The 17,704-nt window shown below is 44.0% G+C and overlaps 1 protein-coding gene across 15 annotated transcripts in view; it reads right to left on the bottom strand.

Annotated features, from left to right (window-relative positions):
- Nucleotides 1-17,704, bottom strand: part of LOC115153168 (baculoviral IAP repeat-containing protein 6) — a 144,957-nt gene that overhangs the window by 27,165 nt on the left and 100,088 nt on the right. For 12 of the 15 annotated variants that reach the window (XM_029698294.1, XM_029698297.1, XM_029698292.1 and 9 more), the window contains 3 exons: nt 4,301-4,538; nt 2,238-2,383; nt 488-598 (listed from right to left, as the gene is read on the bottom strand). In XM_029698294.1, coding sequence (XP_029554154.1) covers nt 488-598; nt 2,238-2,383; nt 4,301-4,538 — 495 coding nt within the window. The remainder of the gene's footprint in view (nt 1-487; nt 599-2,237; nt 2,384-4,300; nt 4,539-17,704) is intronic. The other 3 variants (XM_029698296.1, XM_029698301.1, XM_029698304.1) reach the window with 1 other exon arrangement.

The following is a 17,704-nucleotide window of genomic DNA, read 5'->3' as shown; positions in this document are numbered from 1 at the left end:
GGGTTCCTGCCTTGATACCTTGGCTCGTCGCCGTCTCGCTCTTGTACTTTGGCCAGAGCAAGCCCGTTTACATTCATGTCACTTGCGGTTACTTTAGACGTGTGCCGCGCGCAAAAATCAATTGCGGCACAACAAAAGTCCCGTAATCAACCACGGCGTGGCAGGATGAGAAGTGACAGACAGAAAATACCTTCCTCCCTGCAGACAGGCGGCAGGACTGCGTTATCTATCATTTCAGAAAGGGGTAGGAGGGGGTTTGGGGCTGTGCTGCTGCTGCTGTGTTCTGGGCATTACGTGCACTGAGGAGGGAAGGACCAACCAACAGCCAGCCTCAGAGTGAAGAGCCCTGCCTCTAGTACGTCTAAGCATTCCTTCCGTCTTAAAAAGAAACCACCACATTTCTAACATACTGTATCTACCAAACGACAACTGGGCCAACTGTACACCACACGTTGAACACAAACGCACAGAAACTCAAAGCACTCACCAAACTGGAGCTTCTTCATGATGGCCACGTACTTCTCCTCTAGTGAGCGTAGGATGGACATGGGTTTGGGTCTGGTTGTTGCCTTCTTCGAGGACTCGGCCAACTTCCTCTCTGATGGAGGGAAGGATAAAAAGAAAACCTTGTTACCATGGCAGGTTCAAAGTTATCCCTGTTTGAGAGCCTGGCTTACTGCTATGTCTGCCTGCATCTGGGTCCAGACCTACCATCTTTACATTAATCTACTGGCAAACAAACAAACAAACAAACCACACTGTGATACAGGACTGCTGAGGTCACCGCTTCATTGATATTACTACCTAGTCCATTGCCGACTAAATCGATTAATATCGAAAACACAAAAAAAATCATATTCAAGCCATATTCCTCTCCGGCTCAACAAGATCATGTCAGAATATGATGGCATGCGCAGGTAATGGCAGGGTTTGTCACACCTCCTTATCCTCCCGTTTTCACCTTCATATTGATGAATGAATCTGCAATCAGTTGGAGATGCAAACATGGAATTCTCCCACCCCCTACCCTCCAATTTCTTCTGGGTCTTGTCGACAGCTAAACCATGTCCAAGACAAATGACAATGGAAACGGCCCCCAATTTTCGCACCGACAGTCGAGAGATGGGATAGAAAGCAGTTAATGCATTCACATAATTAACTGTCTATTTATAGCACCCCAGCCCCACTCTCATCCTCTGCTTTAGTTACTGCTACCTGGACAGATGTACCTCCCATTAAATTACTGGTGCATTTTACTGGCCTATTACAACCAGACTTAGAATGCAAGGGGGGCATTAAAAAAAAACGTGCCGTCGATACTATATTTACTCTGTTCTGTTGGCACGTTAGCGTTGGATATAAATATTTCCTGGAACAGTTTCCCAGTTTAACCAGTCTAATACTAGGCTGTAGGAACAGAGCTTTAAAAACGCCCGCCTCCTCGTTAGCCTTTAGCTGGGCCATTTTAAAGATGAATTAAAACAATTGCATATCGGTCCAGCCCTCTATGCTGTCCATGCCCTCTAGGCAGCATTCTTCAGCAACGGTGAGTAATGGCTGGCAGGAGCTCCCTGACAGAGGGTTTTATGACCCGATGCCCTCTCACTACCAAACCCTCCTGTCCTTCTCGTGACCGTCTGCACTATGGGTCTCCCTGCACCGTAGGGACGCGGACAGAAGGGGTGCATGGGGACCGGAGGACAACAGGTGGCCACAATAGAACATGCGTCTCTATTTGGCGTCAAAGTGAGAGAACGGGTTAACTTTTAATCTGTCATTGACGGAGTGGGGTTGGAGTTGGGTAAGGGATGTTCAGGCCTAAAACAGGACGCGTTTCCTTGATTAAGATCAAATTGAGACTTAAAAGGCTCCAAGTCAATGACAACCCAGGGAATTTGTACTTGTGGAGACTAAACTTAAGAGACCCATTTTCTTGTCCTTGTCCCAAGAACACACAGGACAAAAGGGAGAGGTAGCGAGAAAAATGTAGAGTGGGAAGACATTTGGGACCTGCTGAAATAATTCAGTCGAACTTCTAGGGGGGAGGGGGAGAAAATCCTTTGAAAGAGCCAAAACCAGACAACCTTTAAAAAGGCACTGGCTAACATTTTACTGTGTCACTTCGTATTACAATAAATGTCTGTAAAAATAGCCAAGGAGGGTCCAGACTAATAGTCCCCTTGCTCGGCATGGTTTGGCCCTAGGCCAGAGAGTGACGTGTGTGCGGCCAGCCTTACCCTGGTTGGCCTGCCGCAGGCTGGTGGTGGCAGCGTAGACAATCTCAGCCGTCCTCTGGATGTCAGGCACCAGCAGGGTCAGGCCCTCAGGCTCTGGGTCTGAGCTATCAGGCTTCACCACGCCTTTTGTCTTGTCTTTCTTTGACCTGAATAACAAAAAGAGGAGTTCAGTAAATCAACATAATCCCTGCCTGCAGTGACATATATTGCTAATTTACTTGCATTGCATTCAATCACGGAAGGAAATCTGAGGTGACTATATTACTGATGGCAATAGAAATGTTCAATGGACCTCAGGAGTGCAACAACTAAACATTTTGGGCGGTTCTGTAGATGATAACCGTGTCCATCTGAAAAGCAGCATATTGCCCAGTGAGCCACAATCCTGGAGCAAAATTGATATACCCATTCCCAGTATTTTTCATGCTCTGTTAAAGGGGTGTGCATCCAACAGTGAAGCCTCAAAATCAAGAAGCATAGACCATCTGACCCAATGTTCAGACAAACGTAACGAAGTGGCAAGGACACCATTCCTCTGTCGAGGTGCCATGAATACTTTAACCAGTTTTGTGATGGCGTGCAGCATAAATAACTTGGCGCTCACAACTAGATAAGCAGAGAGACCAATTTCTATGGAGGTTTGTATGGGAACTAAACCCGACATTGAAAAAAAACCTCCCTACTTTCATCCGAGTTAAAATAAGTCCCTGCATCAAAACTCCTGCGTTAAGTGGAAAACCCCAGAGGTGGCTGAACTACACGAGGGACGCAAACAGTCCTTTAACCTTGTGCTTAAAAACGCTGTGGGAGCTGAGAGGAGAAAGGATTCCGCGGCCTTGCTGATGGGTGGCTGAAAAAGACACTTTCCACATGACCTTTTGTGAAGTTGGACAGCTGCCAAGTTCCCTCCCCTTTCTCGCCCCTCTGCTCCACCGAGGACAGTCAGCGAAGGTCTTCTGTCACCCCCCCACCCCCACATCGGCCATTTCATTCCATTCCATTGCAGGCCAGGCGGCCAACACAGGCCTTGGCAGGCTGGACACAGATGGGGAGAGACAGTTGAAGAGAATGCCTAACGCTCCGCTGTGGATGCCCAGCTGTCCCAACCGCCCCAAGGCCCAGCTTTCATTAGAACTCTCTCAGTGTGTCTGGACCTCAGCCCTCAGTGTCCAGCCTGATGTAATGCCTGTGGATATGATGCTTATGAATGCATTATCGCTGAGGCCCGACAGAGCCGATAGCAGGGCATTTTCCTTCCTCACCCCCCCATCAAAATTCACAGCTTCATGCGGGACCATCCTCAGACAGTAATCCTAATTGTGTTGCTGATAAGCAGCAGGGGTACAGACCACCAGGTAGGTCTGTCAGAGTCTCCCAGGGCGGATTGGCTATTCTTCTGTACATTTGAAAAGAACTGTCATGGGTCCTAGCATGTTTGTTGGCGGGACATTCAAGAGGGATGGGCTGTGCCTTCTAAAAATAACACCCAGCTGGAGCATTAAATTCATAATATGCCACCAGGGAGGAGACGTGCAGGTCTGTGGGAATCGTACATGCGCTGGAACGGTTTGATACGTCTCCACGGCTAACATCCTTTAAATATTGACTCCTCGGATGGGATCCCACAGAATATTGATGATACCGCACACTGGGTGGATGTGTGTAGCTAGCGTAGAGGATAGGAAGAGGTTAAGAGTGCCTTGGCTCCTCTGAAGTGTCCTGCTACGGTCTTTGCGTAAAGCTCAGCACTGGGCTGGATGGGGGGGGGAATATATGGGAGGGGGTTAAGGATCCTTTACACAAACTGTTATTTGTGCTGCTGCGGCAGAATAACATGGACTTCCTGCACACTTTGGGGCTGTGATTAATAATGGATGGTCACAGACCCACAGGTCAGGTCTACAGGCTCACTACTGCTGATGACTCACGGTCTAGAGACCAGGGAGGAGGCTGGCCCAGGATTTGAACCCCCTTGAAACGCTAATGCTCAGCTGAAACCATCAATTTACATTGATTACATGGGCAGTAAGACTTTATTCTTTGCTAGTTTTGTAAATTCTTACTCTGTCCGTCTAAGTCCCCACCTGAGGCGGTTAGTGTAGGTATCCACGCAAGTCTTCATCTTGGCCAGCAGCATGCCCACAGACGTCTGTCCCTCGGAGCTTTCCTCCTCCTCTTCCTCCTGGCTGGGGTCTCCTGACAGAGGCAGCAGCAGGGGCACCAAGGCCGTGGAGGTGGAGATGGCCCTCAGCAGCTCCAGCAGCGCCCGGTACAGGGGCACGTGGCGTGCCATGTCAAGCACTGAGGGGGAAGAGAACACGGGAACAAGGGCGTTAAGGAGGAAGGTAACTCAGACTGAAGAGTGCATAAGCGAGAGCCAAGAGAAAACTGGTAATAGGGTTGTTATGGAATCAATCCGAATAAAAACATGGACAAAAGACACCCATAATTCCGACACCTCTCCTGCTATCAAACTATGCATTGCTGTAAAAGGAAATCCAATTGGACTGGCACATCTGAAGACGCACACAAGGTTTACAAATCGAAATTTGCTTCCAAGACACCAGTTTAGAATTCAATATAGGAGTACATGAGAGAACATAACAAGAGTATCCGTCACATGGCCTTGAGTCAACCTGTGTGTGTGTGTGTGTGTGTGTGTGTGTGTGGTGCGTGTGTCAGGATAAATGGGGGCAGGTCGGAAAACTCCAGATTGCACTTGGAGAAAGGAGAGGAGCAGCATGACTAGAGATGGATTGTAGCGAGCAGAAAGCTAGTGAAAAGGATATAAAATATGATTAGAGTTCCAGGAATGGACAAATGACATGCACACACTAGGAACAGCCCTCAGCCGGCCAAACCAAAGTCCAGAACTCAATTTAAACTGCTCACAAACAAAAACGCGTGCCCGACTTCTGTCCAATACCAACTCACGTCCCTGAATGCAACTCAAAAACAGCCCTGTGTTCCAGGCCCTGAAATGAAGCCGAGCCAGCTAGTCAGGAGGGCAGGAACCAATGGAAGCTAATCTAAAAGGAAAGACTGGGGCCGAGCAACTCCCTCACTTACGTTCCCAAATACATGATTGAATCAAATAATGAATTTCAGGGTGTCATTTTCTAGAATGTAGGACGAGTCTGGCAGTGTGATAGATTGGAAAATCCACAGCTGTGCTGTGGTCCAAGGAAAAGGGGGAGTGCGGGAGAGAGAAAGAGGTGGAGACATATTAGATTTGCGGGGAGGGAATAATCCTGACGTGGCTGTGACAGGAGCAGGCCCAGCTGTTTGTCCTGCAGCTCTTCATTGTGATGGGATTCCATACAGTATAGGTCCCCCTCATCCGCATGACGAGGACTGACAGTTCCCACTTCATACCCATAATGGAAGTTTAAATAACATTGGGTTGTGGTGGCGAGTCTGCTGAGCTAGGTCCCTGCATTCCCTTGTGAGGGGCTTGGGCGAGACAGAGGGCAGGTGCACTCGGCGACCCACAAACCCCATTAAAATCTAACCTGGTTCCACGTGGTTGTGGTGTGAGAAAGGACTCTACAACAGCTCTGGCCTGGGCCAGCGTGAAACCGGGTTAAAAGGATGTGCTAGGTTTCTTTGTGTGTGGTTGGTTGTGTTCCTAGTCGGGGGGGATAAAAAGAACACCCAGATATAATCCCTTGGTGAAAGGAGAGGATTTGAAGGATGTATTCAAAACAGGTCTGACTTGGAGAAGCACAAAGGCAATTTGATGCATTAGAACAATTCCAGCAGAGAGCACCTAGGAAGCAACCTTGTCCTCGCTCCTTTGTCTGATGTTCTCCCGTTTATTTAGCCTCATTGTTTACCAAGCTGTCTGAAAAGCATAAAATCCCTTTTTGTGGCCTACATCCCTTGGATGTGTTTTAAGCCGTCCGTGGACAGTCATAGTCCTGCGGAACCAAGATCGTGTCCATCATTGACAGAGGCATATCCGGTCTGTGATTGGAAAGAGATTTGCGGTGAGGGCACAGAAATGGCCATTCGCGCATGTGCGCGTACACGTGTCACCGTCTACCTGAGGGCAACTGTGTGCTCGTGCCAGACTCAAATGGAGCAGGACGGCCCTCACTTTTGCACCCAGTCCGCTTTACATTTCTATTAGAATTCCCGGCCCCAACGTCTCTTTCCCAGATTTTTAACATTGACCTCTCGTCACTTTAATCTGCTCCTCAATCCTCTCTAGTGGGTGGGCGGCACCCAGAGCAGAATCCAAATCCCCACCCTACTGATTCCATTTACGCAATTACCGCTAGGCTCCGGTCAACTGGTATGATTGATGTGGGAGATGTCACTATTATCCTTATGTCTAATGTCCCCAGTGTTGAGTGACTGTGTGCTGCTCTTAAACTCCTCCTCCATGTCCCCCCCCATTCTCCTCGAACTCTCATGGTCAAGTACATCCCTTGTTCGTCATCATTTAACTTGGACTAGAACCAACAAAAGACCTTTCTCTGCGCAAGGAAAGAAGATGGACTGAGAATCTAATAATAGATTAAGACTCAGGCTTTTTTCCCAAATGGGTGATAAAACAAGGTTAGGAAATCTAATGACAGCAGTAATGCTGTAGAGACAAACATAGGTCTGATATGACCTTTGTTCCTTTAAGGCAGACCAGAATTCTATCCATCAGATTAAAATAAAGGACACAAAAAGTCACAACAGGAGGGGCACCTCCCCAGACTTTAAATTGGCAATAAAATACCCACTTGTTAACTAATTGGAATCGGACCAGAACCGAAAAGACAAAAACAAACCTGGCACTAATTTCAGTCACATTCTATGAGTCCGTTGGTGGCAATAAGACAGATGAACAGTGCAGCATGACACATGGGAGAGAAGGTTACCCATGATACTACGGCAGACTAATAGAAAAGGAGCTACAGTGAACTGGACATCCATCTTGACCATAGCTGGCTTGTGAAGACTGACGGGTGGAGGGGGGGGCATATGCATTCGGGACCCCTTGTCCACATTTTATTACGTTACAGCCTTAAAGAAAATTATTATTATTAATTATTCCCGCAATCTACACACAATACTCCATAATGACAAAGCAAAAACAGGCTTAGACATTTTTGCAAACGTATTAAAAATAAAATACTGAAATATGTAAATGTTATTAGTATTTCAGATCCTTTACTCAGTACTTTGAAGCACCATCGGCAGCAATTACAGCCTCGAGTCTTGGGTATGACTCTACAAGCTTGTTATGTGTATTTGGGGAGTTTCTCCCATTGTTCTCGGCAGATCCTCTCAAGCTTTGTCAGGTTGGATGGGGAGCGTCGCTGCACAGCTACTTTCAGGTTTCTCCAGAGATGTTCGATTGGGTTCAAGTCTGCGCTCTGGCTGGGCCACTCAAGGAGATGGAGATTTGTCCCGAAGCCACTGCGGCGTTGTCTTGGCTGTGTGCTTAGGGTTGTTGTCCTGGAGGTGAACCTTCACCCCAGTCTGAGGTCCTGAGCACTCTGGAGCAGGTTTTCATCAAGGAGCTCTGTACATTGCTTTGTTCATCTTTCCCTTGATCCTGACTAGTCTCCCAGTCCCTGCCACTGAAAAACATCCCCACAGCATATTGCCACCACCATGCTTCATCGTAGGGATGGTGCCAGGTTTCCTCCAGACGTGACGCTTGGCATCAGACCAGAGAATCTTGTTTCTCACGGTATGGGAGTACTTTGTGCGCATTTTGGCAAACTCCAAGCGGGCTGTCATGTGCCTTTTAGTGAGGAGTGGCTTCTGTCTGGCCACTCTACCATAATGTCCTGATTGGTGGAGTGCTGCAGAATTGGTTGTCTTTCTGGAAGGTTCTTCCATCCCCACAGAGGAACTCTGGAGCTCTGTCAGAGTGACCATCGGGTTCTTGGTTACCTCCCTGACCAAGGAACTTCTCCCCCGATTGCTCAGTTTGGCCCAGGCGGCCAGCTCTAGGAAGAGTCTTGGTGGTTCCAAACTTCATACATTTAAGAATAATGGAGGCCACTGTGTTTTTTGGGACCTTCAATGCTGCAGAAATTATTTGGTACCCTTCCCCAGATCTGTGCCTTGACACAATCCTGTTTCGAAGCTCTATGGACAATTCCTTCAACCTCATGGCTTGGTTTTTGCTCTGACATGCACTGTCAACTGTGGGACCTTAAATAGACAGGTGTGTTCCTTTCCCAATCATGTCCAATCAAATGAATTTACCACAGGTGGACTCCAATGAAGTTGTAGAAATATCAAGGATGATCAATGGAAACAGGACGCACCAGAGCTCAATTTCAAGTCTCATGGCAAAGGGTCTGAATACTTATATTTTATTTTTTTGAATACATTTGCAAAAAAAATATAAACCTGTTTTCGCTTTGTCATTATGGGGTATTGCGTGTAGATTGATGAGGGGAAAAACATTTAATACATTTTAGAGTAAAAATGTGGAAGAGTAAAAGGGGTGTGTGTACTTTCCCAATGCACTGTTTAGCTAGGTGCTTCATACTAAAAACAATCTGAGCAGGCGTGTGAGATGCAGGCAGGCGTGTGAGATGCAGGCAGGCGTGTGAGATGCAGGCAGGCGTGTGAGATGCAGGCAGGCGTGTGAGATGCAGGCAGGCGTGTGAGATGCAGGCAGGCGTGTGAGAGCAGACATGGACACAGAAGGTCTGAGCGGGAAGGCGGGAGACAAGGAGAGAGAAGTTGATAGAAAAAGCGGAGAGAGAAGGGGGAGATGGACTGGAGCACTTATGCATTCTCTAAAAACCCAGAATCTCAACCATCCAGAGACAAAACAGAGATGCTCTTCGCATATTGTATTTTAAAAACAAGGCCAATAGCTAACATCTTAAATAGTCTTACAATGGATTTTTGTGGTTTAGGGGAAACTTGAGACCTTGGCTATGCTACAGTTTAACAAAAGGCTAGGAAGGTCGGTGACACAAACCAGTCAAAATACTAAACACATTTATCTTCGCACTGTGGCTTGGTTCAAGTTTAATTGGCTTCTCAACAGGGCGCACAACTGCTTCTGACACACGAGAGAAGATGGGGAAATCGCCTTGGATTTATCCACGGCACCTCTCATCGAAGCTGGAAGAGCATGGCACTGGCTCGCAGGGGCCAACACCACCACATGTTGATATTCATCACAACATTCCTCAGTATATTTGGGCATCTGTGAGACAAATAATCCCCAGAACATCAATAGCCTCTCAACCGATATAAAGCCCTTGCAGGAAATAGGGCTAACTAACCTGACAGGAATATGACTAAAAAGTGACAAGTGAGAGGAAGGTGTGAAAACCAAATGCAAATTGGGTTTGTTCCACCAATTGGATGCCTTTTGAGAAGTGTAACTTTGTGGGGGAAAAAACGTTTTATTTAAAAAAAAAATTACATTGACATAAAGAGCACGTTCAACTTAATAAAAAGCACCCCCCCCCCATCTCAACATGTTAAATAAGTGAAATCAAGTGCCTATTAAGTGCCAAATAAAGTAACAGGGTTGACGACGTCATCTTATATCAGCCATAAATCCTTTTGTGACAAGGGGAATGGAGGCTTGTTGTGTGCAACAGGGCGGGGCAATTGAATGCAAGCTTCACAAAAAAATGTAATTGTTAAAAAATGTCTAGCCTGTCTGACGTGTAAAACTCGACACCGCTTACTTGATCACAAAACACCAGAAAATGTCCAAAAAGAGTAGAACCAGCTGAGCTCACCTGCTTTTACACTAGGACTTGACTATTATGTCTGTTTTTAAAAACAAAAAACTTAAAAAGGAATAGTTTCACCATATTAAAACAAGAGTTCAGTTCACGTAAAAAGGTTGACTTTAAAACGTGGAACAGGTTTTTTTTCTTCCTTAAAATGAATCACTAAAAACATGCCATAAATAATCTTCATAAATGACTGTCAAAGCAACAAAATAACTAGGGCTTTATAATGATAGTGAAACTTGGAGAAATGTTGGATTTAAGTGGACTAAAAAACTTCCTAGAAGTCAGAGGATGCACAGAGGGACATGTCAGATTTATTGAATTTTCCATGTCGTCTATATTAAAAAGGGCACTTCATTAAATATAACAGGCTTTTAAAATTCTATATTTGTACACAATTTCCACTTAAAGGGGCTCATTTTACGGAACAACCCAATTCATTAAAGAGAATGAGATCAAAACATTAAAATGTGGCAGTGGAGCCGTCCTAATAAGTGCCAAGACATGATGGCCTGAAATGTCTCTTGGCTGCAACAACGCATAAACAATTCAGAGACGACATCCAAAAAGCCACAAGGCAAGGGGAAGGCATCTAATATACTCTATTCGCAACTTTACTTAGAAATCACATAAAGTGGAGCAGGTTGAAATATTACATCAAGCTAAGTGTGATGCTAAAATACGACACTCCAGAGTTGAGAACCAGTCGAGGGTTAGCTGCATACATAATGCATGTGCGACAAGCATTGAAAGTATAAACCCTTTGGTAGTCCTCAAAGCAGAAGTACAAGCATTAAGAACAGAGCGCCCCCTGAGCACCCCAGCCATGTTATCTAGGCCTACACCGTTATTGTTGTCAATGTAACAACACACCAGCCATTTGTTTTTTATGAGTCATTTTGATAGGGAGACGTTGTGGGCAATTAGCATCACTCCGCTAACGGGAAGCACAGAAAATGAGACCCCAGAGCTTACATATCTACCTTTTTGTGATTCAAGTCATAATTCAACATCTATCATGGTCCAAAACACACCAACACAGTCATGAAGAGGGCATCACAACACCTCTTACCCCTCAGGAGGCTGAAAAGATTTGTCATGGGCCCTCAGATCCTCAAAAAGTTATACAGCTGCACCATGGAGAGCATCTTGACTGGTTGCCACCCAGGAGCTCTATACCAGGCGGTGTCAGAGGAAGGGCCTAAAAATTGTCAAAGACTCCAGCCACCCAAGTCATAGACTAGTGGTACCGATGCACCAAGTCTGGAACCAACAGGTCCCTAAACAGCTTCACACCCAAGCCATAAGAGTGATAAATAGTTAGTTGAATAGTTAACCAAATAGCTACCCGGACTACCTACATTGACCCTTTTTGCACATATGCTGCTGGTACTGTTTATTATGTGACTTTATTCCTAGTTATATGTACAGTGCCTTCAGAAAGTATTCATACCCCTCGACTTGATCCACATTTAGTTGTGTAACAGTCTGAATTTAAAATTGATTAAATTGAGATTGTCTCTGGTCTACTACACACAATACCCCATAATGTCAAAGGAAAATTATGTTTATTGCATTTTTGTTTTTACAAATGAAAAGCTGAAATGTCTTGAGTCAATAAGTATTCAACCGCTTTGTTATGGCAAGTCTAAAGTTCAGGAGTTTTTTTTTGGCAAGTTCATTTAGTGAGCGCAATAGTGTTTAACCTGACTTTTTAATGACCACCTCATCTAAAGGAGGGAAACCATTCAGGGATTGGACCATTCACCATAAGGCCAAAGGTGACATTAAAACAGTCAGAGTTTAATGGCTGTGATAGGAGAAAACCGAGGAGGGAACAACATTGTCGTTACAACATTGGTCTTCCCTGTGGCTCAGTTGGTAGAGCATGGTGTTTGCAACGCCAGCATGGTGTGTGCAACTCCAGGGTTGTGGGTCCGATTCCCACGGGGGACCAGTACGGGAATATATTTTTTTTAATGAAATGTATGCATTCACTACTGTAAGTCGCTCTGGATAAGAGCGTCTGCTAAATGACTAAAATGTAAATGTTACTCCACAATACTAAATTGACAAGAGTGAAATGGAATCCTGTACAGAATAAAAATTGTCCAAAACATGCAGTCTGTTCACAACAAGGCACTCAAGTAATACTGGGGGGAAAAAAAAGAAAAAAAAAAGTGGCAAAGCAATTAATTGTTTGTCCTGAATACAGCGTGTCACTTTTTGGGCAAATCCAATACAACACATTAATGAGTACCACTCTTCATATTTTCAAGCATAGTGGTGGCTGCATCATGTTATGGATCTGCTTGTAATCATTAACTGGGGTGTTTTTCCAGGATAAAAAAAATAAATGGAGCACAGGCAAAATCCTAGAGGAAAACCTGGTTCAGTCTTTTCTAAACAGACACTGGGAGATGAATTAATCTTTCAGCAGGACAATCGACACTTGAGTTGCTTACCTAGAGGACAGTGAATGTTACAGTTCTGACTTAAATCTGCTTTAGAATCTATGGCAAGACCTGAAAATGGTTGCCTAGCAATGATCAACAACCAAACAGAGCTTGAATCATTTTGAAAATAATAAGAATTGGTAAATGTTGCACAATCCAGTTGTGGAAAGCTCTTGGAGGCTTTCCAGAAAGACAGCTGTAATCGGCTTGTGATGACACCGCTCTGGATGAAGTTCATGGTTGGGATTGTACACTACACCGTCCAAAGATGTCAATGTCAACATAAAAAACAAATGAAATTATCAAATTGATTGTTTGACATTTATAAAATTGCATAGCGAATATGGCAATATGAATACTGTGCTCGTTATGTTTTTCGCATGAGTTACACAATAAGATTTTTTTTGTAATGATTCATCTCCAAGTGGCCATTGATTTAGCATAATTGAACACGTCACAAGTAGTGTCACTCCATCTACTGGAAGGGGAAAGCAAACGGGTCAGGATTCAGCAGTGGGCTGCATAATCTGTTTGTATATCCAATCACAGCGCAGCGACATGTTTCAGGCCCACCTTCAGCTAAAACGTTGCCCTGTGGCATCAGGTTTGAAATGAGATGAGAAACCGAAGGAAATGAGAGAGCTCAAACAAGAGGCCTGTGCTTCTGGGAAGGAAGGAGGAAGGGAAGAGGGAGGGATGAGAGAGCGCGACGCTGCCGTGTGTACTTGACAAATTAGTGTTCGTAGAACTACCAGATAAGAGTGCCATCGGCAGCGACTCCTCTCCTACCACCGACGCTGTTGGCAGCTTCAATACAAGAACAACACTCTAACCTTGCCCCTTTTCTCCTGTTCCCAGTCTCCTGCTCCTCCTATAGCAGCACAGTAAAATGTGTAATAGACAGGATCCTGAGTTTTGTGCAATCATGTGACAGAAATATTTTATCCTATATTTTAAACCATATCCAGAAATGGGAATTGCACCAAAAAATGTAAGCTATTGTGTCCATTTATAGCTGGGAAGGGACCTCTACTGTTTCTACAAGGCCAGCGGAGTATGATTTTTGTTTCAACTTGTTGGTATTGTATTCCTTGGTCGATTCCTACTAGCACAGACTTTGCTGATAACTATTGAGGGAAAATGTACTTGTTACAACTGTGATATGTGGTCTCACCTAGCTATCTTAAGATAACTGCGCCAATTTTAAGTCGCTCTGGATAAGAGTGTCTGCTAAATTACTAAAATAAAAAAGCTTTAAATAAAAAAAGTTTCAAATCCAGGCATGTCACATGATTGTGCAAAACAGGGCCCTCGATCGAGGCTAGCCAAGCAGTACTACGCACAGGGAGGTAAGTGGGATTAAGAGCAGCGAGTGTGGGAGAGGCGTCACAGTAGCCTGGTTGCTCCTCCTGCAGGTTCCCTGAGGCAGCAGTGAGCGACAGCTTGGCACAGGGAACAATGTCCAGCCAGCCTTGTTTATCCACAATTGGGGGTTAGGCTCAGGTAGCGGTAGTAAAACTGTAGTAAACAAATAAGAACGTGTGAAAAGGGGAATGGCAAGGAGGTCAATGCCTATAGCAGAAATTGCTTATTCGAAATATGTTGCCGAGGATAAAAATGGAATCGGCTAGGTTTATGCTACACACTCCTTTGCAGTGAATACCTGGTCGGTCTCGGCGATTAAATGGAGTCATGTGAATAGAAGTAAATAGGCTGGCCCTGTCATTATGTTACTAAGCCAGTGGGCTCCCTGCACGTTTCCATTCCCAGTTCATCATGGGAAAAAACAGCAGGTGACAGAGGTCAATAAAGCAATAACAGATAAGGTCCCACCACTAACACAGATCAGCATGGTAGATAGTTCTGGGGAATTACCCAACATTTCGGTTATTTTGGGGTTTTTAAAAAACGAAATTGACTTGACATGTTCAATTATTTTAATTCCATTTCCTTTGTTTTTTCTGTGAGCGCAATGGAGTTTCTCTAGAGATAAATCAGATCAAGCCCGAACTGTGGGATGTATACTGAACAAAAATAAATGCAACAATTTCAAACATGTTGCTGAGTTACAGTTAACACAAGGAAATCAGTCAATTGAAATAAATCGATTAGCCCTAATCTACGGATTTCACATGATGGGGTAGGGGCTCCGCCATGGGTGGGCATAGGTCTACCCACTTGGGAGCCAAAACTAGGTCCAGCCAATCAGAAAGAGTTTCTCCCCACAAAAGGGCTTTATTACAGACAGAAATACTCCTCCGTGAAGATCCCGCAGGTGAATAAGCCGGATGTGGAGGCCCTGGGCTGGTGTGGTTACACGTGGTCTGCGGTTGAGGCCGGTTGGACGTACTGCCAAATTCTCTAAAACATTGGAGGTGGCTTATGGTTGAGAAATAAACCACTCTGGTGGACAATCCTGCAGTCAGCATGCCAATTGCACGCTCCCTCAAAACTTGAGACATCTGTGAGACACACAGATGTCTCACAGACATCTGTGAGACAATTGCTTTGTGTGAGAAAACTGCCAATTTTAGAGTGTCTTTTATTGTTCCCTAGCACAAGGTGGACCTGTGTAATGATCATGCCATTTAAAATCAGCTTCTTGATATGCCACACCTGTCAGGTGGATGGATTATATTGACAAAGGAGAAATGCTCACTAACAGGGATGCAAACAAATGTGTGCACAAAATTTGAGAGAAATTAAAAACTTTGTGCATATAAAATCTTTCTGGGATCTTTCATTTCAGCTCATGAAACATTTTACATGTTTCGTTTATATTTTTGTTCAGTGTAGTAAGGAGTTACCAAAATAGCAATATCCTACATAGTTTAGTGCAGAAAACGTGGTTAACTACAAAGGACCATAATCCATTGCTCGCCTACACAGGATAGAGCACAGGCTGCATCGTGAAGTATCTCTACCTGAAAATGCATGATCTAAGTGATTGGTATTCAGCAGTCATAAAAGTATGCATTATTTACTTTGAAGAACTACTAAAATAGTGATTTTGTCAGACAGCAGCTTCATAGAAATGAGATGACTTGGAATGAAGTAAAGTCATCAAATAGGCCTAAAACAAATGTAATAAACTTAATAAATGGTTCAGAAGTATTAAGCAGTAATGGGCAGTCACTACCATCATGGGACTTGTATTAATTGTTGTATTCTATGCTACAGCATTCAACCTACATAATTCATTTAAAATGTGTATCTAAACCAAAAACACATAGTACCAGTCAGAAGTTGACACACCAACTCATTCAAGGGTTTTAGTTTATTTTTACTATTTTCTACATTGTAGAATAATAGGGAAGACAAAGCTATGAAATAACACATGGAATCATGTATTAACCAAGAAACCAAAAAAGTGTTAAAAATACATTTTATATTTGAGATTGTTCAAAGTAGCCACCTTGATGACAGCTTTGCACACTCTTGGCATTCTCTCAACCAGCTTCATGAGGTAGTCACCTGGAATGCTTTTCCAACAGTCTTGAAGGAGTTCCCATATGTGTTGGGTCATTGTCCTGTTGAAAAACAAATGGTAGTGGGACGAAGCCCAAACCAGATGGGATGGCATATCGCTGCAGTAGCCATGCTGGTTAAGCGTGCCTTGAATTCTAAATAAATCACTGAGTGTCACCAGCAAAGCACCCTCACCCCATCCCACCTGCTCCATGCTTCACAGTGGGAACCACACATGCAGAGATTGTCAGTTCACCTACTCTAAGTCTCACAAAGACATGGCGGTCGGAACCAAAAATCTCCAATTTAGACTCAGACCAAAAGGACAGATTTCCACCGGTCAAATGTCCATTGCTGTGTTTCTTGGCCCAAGCAAGTCTTTTCTTATTGGGGTCCTTTAGAAGAGGATTCTTTGCAGCATTTCGACCATGAAAGCCTGATTCCAGCAGTCTCTTCTGAACAGTTGACGTTGAGATGTGTCTGTTACTTTTGGTATCTTCTGTATACCACCCTTACCTTGTAACAACACAACTGATTGGCTCAAACGCATGAAGGAAAGAAATTACACAAATTAACAAGGCACACCTGTTAAGTGAAATGCATTCCAGGTGACTACCTCATAAAGCTGGTTGAGAGAATGCCAAGAGTGTGCAAATCTTTCAAGGCAAAGGGTGGCTACTTTGAAGAATCTCAAATCCAAAATATATATAAATTTGTTTAACACTTTTTTGGTTACTACATGTTTCCATGTGTTATGTCATAGTTTTGATGTCTTCACTATTATTCTACAATGTAGAAAATAGTACAAATAAAGAAAAACCCTGGAAAGAGTAGGTGTCTAAAGTTGACTGGTACATTATGCAAAAAAAAACACTTGTACATGTCTGAAATAGGACAAATTTAAGCACCTACTTAATTAGCATTATACAGTGCATACCAGGGACATAATCAAAATTTGCGATGGTGGATCAAGTCAAGGGACAAATTCCACGGAGATATAGCCATAATCAAGTTGAATTGCATCAGCTTTTTTGTTGTTCCTAATCAAGCACAAATTCTGAACCGTAAAATGCCTCTCCAGTCCTCGAGAAGACATTGTTTCTCTGAATGCTTCGAAACACCAGGGATCCTAATCATTTTGCCAGTTGTAATATGACTCTGATTGGAGTCATTTGGAAAAAAATGGGCTGCCTGGGGGATGCCTCTGTAGAACTCGCCCTGCTGATAATCGCCCTGGTCTGTAATTTCCCAGCATTGAGATTGGTGTGTGTGTGGATCCTAATGATCAGAGGTGTTCATCCACTCATCCCAGTTAGAGGTATTTCTCTCATGGAACATCTGAGCGCTTCCTTGCAAAGCCAGAAAGTCACAGCTGAAGAGTTTTCTTCCATTGGCTCGAAAGTGGATACTGGTCGATAAGTGCTCACATGATCATTCATTGAACGGTCAATCAGGGGCCGTGTCCAAATAAACGGTCTACAGCCAGTATGGGTGAGTACACAAAAAAAATAGTTTTATATTATGCACATTTTCGAAAGTCTATTATGTTGTAAATGCCCAGATGTCATACTATTTTTGGCTTTTCATCTAACAGAATTCACTGCACAAATTTCTGGAATTTTAGTCACAATGCATTGGAAGAGGGGGGGCTGTGAGTTTTGCTTGCTAGATCTCTTCAAGTAAAAAACAAAGCTTGGTTGCCATAGGCTGAGAGACATCCCATGACCATTAATTCCCTTCAGTATTTACATTGTATGTAATTTACAAGTATTATAGTGTAACCATGTACATTTTTGTTTATTTATTAGCCATTCTTTTATAA

Source organism: Salmo trutta, chromosome 18 (assembly GCF_901001165.1).
Source record: "Salmo trutta chromosome 18, fSalTru1.1, whole genome shotgun sequence".
Lineage (NCBI taxonomy): Eukaryota > Metazoa > Chordata > Actinopteri > Salmoniformes > Salmonidae > Salmo > Salmo trutta.
The sequence above is the reverse complement of the archived record's forward strand: the minus strand, read 5'-3'. Positions and strand labels throughout refer to the sequence as shown.